General features: G+C 39.9%; 1 protein-coding gene across 1 annotated transcript in view; it reads left to right on the forward strand.

Moving 5' to 3' along the window:
• LOC138261162 (cytochrome P450 2K6-like) overlaps nt 1-8,603 on the forward strand; it is a 44,340-nt gene extending 35,737 nt beyond the window's left edge. The window contains exons 7-9 of the mRNA XM_069209863.1: nt 2,222-2,409; nt 5,024-5,165; nt 7,324-8,603. Coding sequence (XP_069065964.1) covers nt 2,222-2,409; nt 5,024-5,165; nt 7,324-7,520 — 527 coding nt within the window. The 3' untranslated portion in view covers nt 7,521-8,603. The remainder of the gene's footprint in view (nt 1-2,221; nt 2,410-5,023; nt 5,166-7,323) is intronic.
• The last annotated feature ends 2,554 nt before the right edge of the window (nt 8,604-11,157 follow it).

Below are 11,157 nucleotides of genomic sequence, written 5' to 3' on the forward strand. Positions count from 1 at the left end.
ATATCTGTAACGGAGCCTGCAAATTCCAAAAACAAATGCTGATTATGGTTTCCAAAAAGGGAATATTCAACAAAGAACGAATTTTCTTTTAATTAATAAATCGTCTACCCGCTCAGCATGAATTACAGATGCTATCAAAATATAATGCTCATGGTAGCTCATGCATTCTAAAATACATAAGAAGTTATTTACTCCAGAAATAAAGGTAAAGGTACTTATGTATTATACAGATATCTGGAAATCATTTATCCTTATGCTTTAAATACAAAAGGTTGACTATATTGTGATCACAATTTCGCATGTAATGTGTTGAGCCTTTTGCCATGTGCTCCCACCTCGACTTTTTGTGAGCCTCTCCTTCCCGCCATATTTGCTTTACTTGTTTGTTTTTTTATCCATCTCCTTCCAAATCTGAAGCGACCGTTCTCTCTGCCCAATTGATCTTTTTAATTTGCTTCCATTTCCCCTTCTCCCTATCTTCTATTTCACCTCCGGTTCCACTGTGCCTTATTTTGATGAATGCTCTTGCTTCCCTCTATTTCTCTCCTATGTACTTCTCATTCTTCTAGCACCTTGATTTTATCCCCTCTTGCTGCTTGTGTGATTTTTCTTTAGATCCACCTTCTATTTCTCCTTTTTTAAATACAAATGATATTTTAGCTTTTCCCAGACTTTTTGGTTGTTTTCTATCTTCACAGTTTACAAGGCTTGTTTGATTTCCTTGTAAGTTAATTTCCAAGAGGTTTCTAATTTTATATAACTCCTTGCTCTCTCCCACAGAGGCAGGTGTTCTTTTCCTTAGTTCATAATCTGCGTGTGATCAAATAAAGTATGGCATGTCTAGCTGTGGGTACTTATTTAGTTACTTCAGATAATGCAGCTGCCTAAAATGTTGTACACATTGCCTTAAAAGATAACTATCAACTATATTGCTTCACATTAGAAGGTGGTCTGCAAATATTACCTCATCTGTAAATCATATGCAATCATGTTGTTTTTGTTTTTATATTTTTATGGTTTATTGCATAACAATTTTCTCTGCACTGTCAAGGAAATTTAATATTCATTACTTAGAAATGTTAAAACTTCCACAATGAACCAAACATATTTCAATTTGAATGATCTCCCACACACACACAGCTTCTGAACTATACGGAAACACGTATTTTTCCAACTCATATCCCAAAGTATACCAGAAGTAGATTTAATCAATAGGACCAAGTAATTTTTATTTTAATTAGTTTATTGTCCTCATATTGTTATTAATCAATATCTGTGCAAGGAGTGCAGCTTTGTGATGCCCCATTGCATTTTGGGGGAATACTGAATAAGCATATTTTAATACTAATGGCAAAGACATATTGAAGCCCGCTTTTGGTATACTTGAAATATCAAGTGATGAAATAAATGTACTGCTTTAGATTAGACACTGTCTAGGAGTGATTGTCCAAACTAAGACCATTTTGATTAATTGTGGAAGATTTCTGTTACCCTGGCTGTTTCCTCGGCAAGCTAAAATAGTAAATCATGGACTAAATTGATCTAAGTATAGGTGTACGAGATATTGGATTTTGGAGTTTAATGAAAAGTTAAACCTTCCGCTATTGAATTACTCATATTTTTTCAAATTCAGGTTTAATAGCAATTATTAACAAAATACCTATAAAGTTATGTTGTTTGCTTTGAAGATCAAGGAATTGAGGAAATCCCTTTCTAGAGATAGATTAAAACTGCTTTCCAAGCCTCTGGATTCCATAGCTGTCCTTCAAGGAGAAGCTGAGACAATATCCATATAGTTTGAATGTGTACAGTTGTGTTTTTTTTTGACACAGTGAACAGAGCAAACAGGTACAACATATTCATCCAGAGCAGAACTGAGCCCGCCAATTACCTATCACATATTTACACTGGACAAGTTCTGACAGCGATCAGGATAAAGCTCATGTTCTTTGAGGGAAAAACTTCATAAGCCAAAACAAATTTGTATTCAGTCACTGACGTTCTGCAATAGTTATCAATTTCTCAACTGTTCTTTGTATAGTTCAGTGTTCTAATGGTATTCTTTGTTGCACAATTAAAATAAAGACCTTGCATACACAAAAAAATAAAATTAAACAATTAGCTAAGTATTTTAATAAGGTTGCAAATCAAAGACTAAATTCGAATGTAAGTATACTTTGTCATGGCAAAAATGTAAAGAAAAAGCATTCTTTTTTTTAAGGAAAGGTTCATGAAGAAATCACTTGTGTTATTAAATCCGGGAACGTGCCCAGGGGGCAAGATCGGAAAAACATGCCCTATACCGATGCAGTGGTACATGAAATACAGAGATTTGCAAATATTGTTCCATTGAATGTATCTCGTGGCACCACCACCGATGTGCACTTCAGAGGATACTGCATACCGAAGGTAAGTGTATATAGGACAGTACCGGGAGAATCTTTAATAATAATAATAATAATAATAATATCTCTTGCTTATATAAAGCTCTTCATGACATGTCTGTTGTTTCATAGTACTGTAAATAACAGATAGTGTTACTACCTAATTTGATGGTACTAAATTTGCTAACAATATCAGTGTTACGGTTAATGAAGGTGAGGAGCCTTCAATGGGAATACGTTTATGTGCACATAGTGTTATGTAGAGAGGTCCCATTAAACACCATTTCATTTTTACTTTCTGTGTCTGTTGTGGTGATACTGATAGCAACAGCTGTAGATGACTCTAGAGAAAACCAGGTGTTTGTACTGTTTGGAACTATCACAGTTAAGTGTGCCATCCCCCCACCCCCCATCATATCTTGGTTTCTGTAATCCAGTCCAAACAAAACCCCACATACCATACATACAATACAGACCCTAATATTTTATCTGTTTCCATTGAAAGCAGTGCTATTGAAGACAATGAGCACAATGTTCTGCTGCCCTAAAAAAGAAAATAGTATGTACTTTGCAAGTTAAACTCAAATAAAGTCTTAGGTGACATACCTAGCCTGCGGTGGTCTCTGTAAGAGGACGTTATATTGAAGGTAGTTGGGACTTGGCTTGCCGCCTTCTCTTTGGGATCTTCACAAGCTAAAGAGGGTACTTGATGGGAGGTCAAATGTCTTCACTTGAGCTGTTTGTCAAATGACTGTATTAAGTAGTATTTTGTTGTTCTTTCAAACATTGAACTTTGCATATCTCGCTGACCCTTGTGATCAGGACCTGTCAGAACATGTGGATCAGCTCAACAGTTTTTTTGTGATAAAAAAAGGTTAATACCCTTGCCAAGTGGGAAGGGCAATGGATTCCCTTTAAAATTCTAGGAGGTGTACAGGAGGGTTTTTCTCCATGGCAAAACATTTTTCACCTATGGAGATAAAACTGAAAATAAAAATGTACACATGGCTATTTGGTACCATTCCCCACTGCTTAGGTCTGTGCTCTAAAGTATTACATGTTGTGGAAATTTTAGCCAGTGGAATATGCCTCATAATATTCACTTTAGTAAGTTCGCAACCTGTGGCTCATACAGCTTACTGGCCATCCTATAGTGAAGGGCAAGCTCTGAAAGCTTGAGCTAGGCTGCACAGCGGCTCTGGCACTGGCTGAACTCAAGGTTCCACTGGGCCCACAAGTCCAAAACAAGCTGAGCCTTCACGAGGCTTCTAGCTTCCAGCCTGAATCCTTCTTTTCCAAGAATGAAAGGCAAGAACAAGATCAGTGCTTTCTGTATAATACTGTCTAAGCGCAATATAGGATGCGCATAACAACTGACTTGCCTTTTAGTTCACTAATGTCTTTGTAGTCAGGGTGGGCAGGGCAAGATTTTGTTTTTAAGTTTTTGTTTAGAAACTATCACTTTTAATAAAAGCCTCTCAATGCAGTGAGTGAAAGCCCCCACCCCATAGACCACGCACGCAATCTGGGCATCATCTTAGACTCCTCTCTATCCATGACCTGCCAAGTAAATGCTGTCTCATCGTCATGCTTCCACACCCTTCAACTCATGAGAAAGATCTTCAAGTGGGTACCCTCTGTCACGAGGAAGACAGTCACCCACGCTCTCATCACTAACAAACTGGTCTATGGCAATGCACTCTATGCCGGCATCACCAAGAAACTACAATCAAGACTACAAAGAACCCAGAATGCAGCAGCCAGACTCATCCTGGAAATTCCCCGACACTGCCACAGATCCTCCCACCTCAGAGATTTACACTGGCTCCCAGTCATCAAGCGCATAACATACAAACTCCTGATCCACACCTAGAAGGCAATGCACAACAAAGGACCAGCATAGCTCAACTACTGCCTCGCCTTCTACATAACCAATAGACATCTCCGTTCTTCCCAGCTCGCCCTTGCAGTCATTCCCAAGATCCAAGATCCGGAAAAGCACAGCAGCAGGAAGAACCTTCTCCTTCCTAGCAGCCCGGACATGGAACACACTACCTCTCAGGGTCAGGCAGACCACATCACTGAAGCAGTTCAGGAAGGACCTCAAGACCTGGCTCTTCAATTGAGCTAAAACACCAATTGATGGACGGAATGCTGAACAATTCAGCTGCCTGCCCACTAACAGCACCTTGAGACCCTATGGGTGATTAGCCACATTTTTTTTATAAATCAATGATTGATTGATTGATTGATACTAAGGTGAAATGCATGGTAAAGAAAGAAACTTTTTTTGTAATCTGAAATTACTTTGTTGCATGATTTACATGCCAAACATTGTCATGGCTCACGTGGCTCGGTTCTAGCTCGGCCTCAGTAAATTTGTTGGCTCGTCCACCTCTGGCATTCTAATGGAAATATTTGCCAATTCTAAAAAGGGTGTTACAGTGAGCGTCAACTCAACCGATGTTAAAAATCAATATTTAAATCTTGTTTAACATTGTTGAAGACAGTCGAGAAAAGACTCAGTTGTAGATCTCCAGGGGAAGTAAAGTTCTAGCATCCAGGGCACCTGAAGAAGTGTATGAGTCTTTCCACAGGTGAATTCTTCGAGGTCAACTAACATTGTATTGTTTTGTCAGGGAACAGAAGTGATGCCCCTGCTGATCTCTGTGCTGTATGACAAGACCCAGTGGGCGACCCCCTACGAGTTCAACCCCCAACACTTCCTCGATGCCAATGGCCGATTTGTGAAGAAGGATGCTTTTCTGCCATTTTCCATAGGTAATGACAGTGCGAGTGTGAAGTTGCAAAGGGTTTTTTGTGTCACCTTTGCATATTTTCTTTTCAAAGAGCACAAAAACAAATTGAAGGTCTCAAAGCTCTACAAGTAGTGTAGTGTAGTGCTTTTAATATTACATGAGCACTATTTATCTTAAAAAACCTTTGTTTTTGAGAAACGTTGCTGGAACCCCTTTGGCACAACTGTGCAGATATTTATATTTTTCTATGCTGGTGTGATTTGGAGTATCTTTCTCTTGTAAATGTTGGAGCAACTGCTGAGGAAAGGGTTTGCAAGGTTTACACTGGCCTGCAAAGCACATGAAAACCAATATTTGTGAGAAATATACTGGTAAACGCAGGAACCTTATTAACAGACGTAAACTTGCACTTTGGTGCATATTCACGTTTGTTTTGGTATTCACAAACTATGAGTTAATAGTAAGTTTACTGCAGTGGGGCAGAGAACGCCACACATAAAGATAAGTCATGCCTATCCTTTTATTTGCAAAGTTCTCCACCCCGGCTGCAGACTCTTCACATTCGTAAACTTACGATTAATTGTTTTTGCTAATAACAAAGCAAATGTAAACTTACACAAAGTGAATGTTTTTCTATGTGACTCATACTCGAAGTTTGCAAAGGTCAGTAATCAAGAACTTTGCTAAATTTTGTCCACAGAATAAAACTTTGGAGTCCAAAACAAGTGTGTAGCAGGTACTTATTTGGTAAAGGTATAATGGGGTAGTTCTAAAGAGAACCATGCCTAGGCAGTTGCCTAGACTGCTACAGGCAGAGGTGTGAGGATCGATTCTAGATTAAACATTTAGCAAATTATTTTAGTGTTAACTACCCCACACTAAAGTATGTGCAGGTTAGGAGCAACTAGTCTCGAAGCCTACTAAGTGAACAAGCAACTACGAACTCAGCCCGAGGGCAATAGTCTGCTTTACAACAGTACCCGACTATATTATACATTTTGTAGTCTTGAAGTCCTTTTATTGTGTTTCAAGTTTAGTCGCTCCTGCACAGATGACAGGTTATAAGATAACTCTGGTGTTTGATGTTGTTGCATTAGACAGCGGTGTTTTGACTCTCTGGTAGCTTTAACTCATCTTAATGCATCATAGAGGGTTTATGTGCCAGTTGAAAAGCATAAATGCAGATCAGAGATTTGTATTTTATGTGCCTAGCCCAGTGGCTTATTGTTTTTCTTTCATTTTTGATACTGTTTTTGTCACACAGTTTTTTTGTTACTTGCATCTCATCAGTTACAATCCCTTGAATATACACACACTAAGCTACGAACTGAGCTGCATGAAAACTGCAAGACACAGGGTAGAATTTTGTAAGACTGTTTAAAAGGAGTCCTTTGCGTAGTAATACATTGTGATTAGTACAAACGACCCAGGCCGCAGGGTTGCATTTTAAATCCTGATTTTGTGCTTCTCCATACCAAGTATTCTGAACAAAAATCCCTAATAGTATGGATTCCAGGTGACTCCTACTCATTGTAACTCTCATTGTCTTATATAACATTTCCTATATATTGATTTAGCACTTGTATGATTCATTGTCTCTTTTAAATACCAGTGCATGATATAAAGCGCTCTGACAATTTATGATGGGATTAAAAGTGCTGTAAAGAAATTATGTAATTGTGAGAGAGAGGCTATGAAGAGATGAGGGTCACTTTGGAGGGTAGTAGGGAGTGAATCTATGGAGAGGAGGTCATCGGAGCTGGTTACCAACAAAGATCGTCACACCAGCCGCCACAAGAGTTGAAGTTCACCCTGTAAGTGATACTTCTGCAGATTATGAAGATGAAACCCTTACTTCTAATGATGTTCTTTCCTAGGTCCTTTGGGATGGAGGGTTATCTCTTGTGTGTACTGATATTTTAAGTAGATGTGGCAGAAATTATATTAGTGTTGGGTTAGGAGAGAAGAAGAGGAGAAAGTGGAAACTGCAGAATACCTGTGTCATCAAAACATCTCCACCTTTGAAGATAAGGGAGCAGGTTAGCCTTGTGGAGGAGCACATCTCAAATCCATCACTATTAAAATATTCACATTTCAAGATACACAACATACATGCAGCAGTTCTTTTGCCACAGTACTTTACTCTACTGCCCAAAAACTGAAGGTGTTTCTTTTTGCAGGGCGGAGAGCTTGTGTGGGTGAAAGTCTGGCCAAGATGGAGCTGTTTCTCTTCTTTGCGGGTTTACTTCAGAAGTTCACGTTCCACGCACCACCTGGAGTGGCGGAGGCGGACCTTGACCTGACCGAGGATGTTGGCTTTACTTTGACCCCAAAGCCTCATGGGGTCTGTGCTGTGCCTCGAGCACCAACTGTGTAGACAAGAGTGGACGCAGCAGAACCTGGGGCTGGATGAACACTGCCTGTCATAGGGTGGCTTCTAGGTTCCAGAAATGTGAAAAATGTCCATAATAGGCTTGAATTATGAGCAAATGTGGATTACAGCACAGGTATTATTGAACTACCAAGTACCTATAGCAGTGAGAAACGTGCTTCTGGGTTTCAAAAGTGCCAATTACAAGATTGTCCCTCCTGAGAAATGAGGAAAAATATACAAAATCAGCGTTTATGCAAAATTACTTTAAGTTTTTTATTATTCGCAACTGTTTCTCTCTCCTGTACATTGCACCTTTTAAATAACCTGAGATGAAAATATTAGGCATGCAGTAATCTCGCATTACTCATAATCCTGATTCGGTAGTTATCTAATGTTATTAGCTTAATACGAATAATGATTAAAATTGTGATGTGACTTTTAAGCACTGGCACCATATGTATAAAGAGGAAGTGGGTTGTTTACAAAAGAACAAAAACTGATTATTACAAAAAACGTTCACGACTTTTGGATTTATCAGCTTTGCCAGTGCTGTCTGTCAATGATTTGCAGCATCAGTAAAAAACATTTTTTTTGCAGATGCTGTGCAGCATCGGACAACATATTTTTTAAAGGTACTATGATAATGACGGAGGAAAATGGAGGCACAAGTGGGGATAGTGAGTGAGGGAAGCAATGGGGTATGGGCAGGGGATAAAAATAAGGCTGAAGGGAGGGCAAAAGCAGCAAAAAAAGTAGAGAGCAACATGAAGCACAGGGTTGGGGAGTATTTGCAAGGGTGAACGAGCAAACAACATGCCGTTAATGAGGGAGAGAAAGAATAGACAAAGAGGGGAAGCCCTTTAACTCCACTGGACCAGGGGCAGAAACAAAACCAAAATACAGGAATCCAGTAGGGATCGATACAAAACCAAGTAACTCAGTGGAAACATGAATTATCCACTGAGAAAATATATTTCTTTACTCAAATTAACTCAATTACATTAAATTATGCTTAGTGTCTACAGGTCACACTCTCGCAACTGTGTGACAAACTAACAAACCCTATAATCACCAAATGAATGATACAAACAAAAATAAATAAGAAAAAAGAATGTAAAAATGCTGTGCAAAACCAAAACAATGTTAAAAACAAATGAAGCAATAGTTCCTTTAAGCACCGTTATATTTTAACCTATAACCTGCTTAGCCATTCAGTGGCAAGCAGTATTATGTTGAGGTAATGCAAATAATGGAAAAGACGTATCGTCCATCAGCCAAGAGTCTATCGCTGGTAAAAATATCCGATACGATCCAATGTGTTTAACATCAAATCATTCCAAAATTCCAACACGCATTCCTCCACTGTTGTAGTTGACGCGTTTCGGCCTTTATAAATCTGGCATCCTCAGGACATCAGGAACAGTGCCTTAATGGTTTTTTATTGCTGAAAATAGCGCTCAGGTGTTAAATGCATCACTAAGATTGCAAACAACCTAATCCAATTTCACAGGGTAGAGTCGAGCAGCGTTTGACCCGCATTGTGAAATAAAGCTGAGTAATGAGGGAGAGAGCAACGGAGAGCTCAAGGACAGATATTTGGTGTGGGTGGAATTATATGCAGGACTAGGATGACCACCCGTCCCTAAATTTCACGGACTGCCTGTAATTTAGCCTTGCCGTCTGTTGGACGGCATTTGTCCTTGATTTTAGCCTTCCAGCAAACACATAAACGTCAATTTGACAATTTAGTTTCCCCAGCTGGAGTGTAAGGGGCGGAGTCTCTGTGGTCTGAAAGTAAGGGAAAGCTGGACTGATAAGAAGCAGGCCTTCTTGCCAGGGTGTCTCCTTCCTGAAAGAAATGGAAATGTGCACAGCTGGTAAATCTGCAAATGTAAAGGGGCTTGAAAACCTGTAGTGGTTTTAATGTAAGAAGTCACTTGAAACTTTCTGAGGGCAAATATATTTTCCCTTAGAGAGATACTGTGAGGGTGTTCCAAGCTGAGCTGTGAAGTGTGTGGTTTTAATGGACAGTTATAAAAAATGTTTGCAGTAGGTATAATCGGAAGATTATTGAAATCTATAGTTTAGAAGCACTTTTTATGTTTATCCTAAATTCATATGTGCATTTTGTGGCAGCCTATATTATGTTGTATGTAATACATGTTTAAAATAATGACTTGAACATTCACAGTACTTTCAGGGACCTCGGCACCTCATAGTACTAAAAAACATTGGCAAAGCCTATAGGTCTTGTCTATGCAAGAGTTATTGGCTTGCCAATGTGCTTTAGCCATGTTATACACTAGTGTGACTGCTGTTAACCATGGCTAAAAGTCAGTGGCGTAGAGGAGAATGAGGAGGAGTGTCGTAGAGTAGAATGGCGAAGAGTGGAGTAGAGTGTTGTGGCGTGGCAGAGAGTATTGGGTTTAGGAGTGCCATATAGTAGAGTGGACCGGTGTAGAATGCATGTGCATTGGTGTAGAGTGCTGCAGAATACACTACTGTAGAGGTATTGAGTGCAGCTGCATAGAATGCAGCGGTGTACAGTGCAGTGACATAGAATGCAGAAGCATAGAATAGTGCATAGTAGAGTGCTGTAGTGCAGAGCAGAGTGGCATAGAGTGCATTGCACAGAGTAGAGTGGTGTACAATAGAGTGGGAGAGTGTGCAGTAGTGTAAAATGGAGTAAAGAGTATAGTGCTGTAGAGTGCGGTGGTATAGAGTGGAGTGATGCAGAGTAGAGGCGCATAGAGTGGAGTGGCGTAGAGTATATTGGTATACAAGCAATTGTACAGAGTAGAGTGGTGTAGAGTACAGTGGCAGAGAGTGCCTTGTTGCTGAGTAGAGTGACATAGCCAGCAGTGGTGTAGACTACATTGGTGCAGAGTAGAGTGCAATGGCGTATATTCCAGTTGTTTAGAATGTATTGCTGTAGAGTACAGTAGTTTAGAGTGAAGTGGGGCAGAGTGAACCAGAGTCCAGTGGCATAGAGTGCAGTGGTGTAGAGTGCAGTGGCATAGAGTAGATTGTTTCAGAGTAGAGTTCAGTGATGTAGATTGTCACATAAATCCTCTCACTTTTAAGTCAGAGAAAGAAAAGTAAACACTAGGCTCCCACTGAAGACACAGAGCCAGACATTTGACTGTGTTCTTTGAATGCACAGCAAATGTGACGAGATAAGAACAAGATTTACAGGCCTTTTTACAGAAAGGGGGCACTCAGAAGTGTACTGTAAATAAGGTTTGGGCAAGGGGAGGGATGAACTCAAGCTGGACAGCCTAAAACACATAAAGCCAACAAATTGAAAGCAATGTATGTGAGTTACAAACCACAAAGTTAGTGGAAAGCAACGGGCGGAATGCATTCCCAGGGAAGCTCTCTGAATGTACTGAAAGTGGTAGCCGCAGGATACATTGTAGGAAGTGTCCAGTATTTTAGCCCGAGTCGGATGGCCAAACACACATGGGCACTCCCCCTCCTTCCCTGTCAACCCCCATGTCCCCTCCCCGTTACATAATAAAACAATAATAAACGTTTATTATTGTTTTATTTTTAAGGTTTTGCAGCTGCTGCTGCTGTCGCGGGGACAACGCTCCTACGCCAGAGCGGAGGAGGCCGCCACTGGTGTGAGGGCAATGGC

Source organism: Pleurodeles waltl, chromosome 10, assembly GCF_031143425.1.
Source record: "Pleurodeles waltl isolate 20211129_DDA chromosome 10, aPleWal1.hap1.20221129, whole genome shotgun sequence".
In the NCBI taxonomy this organism is placed as follows: domain Eukaryota; kingdom Metazoa; phylum Chordata; class Amphibia; order Caudata; family Salamandridae; genus Pleurodeles; species Pleurodeles waltl.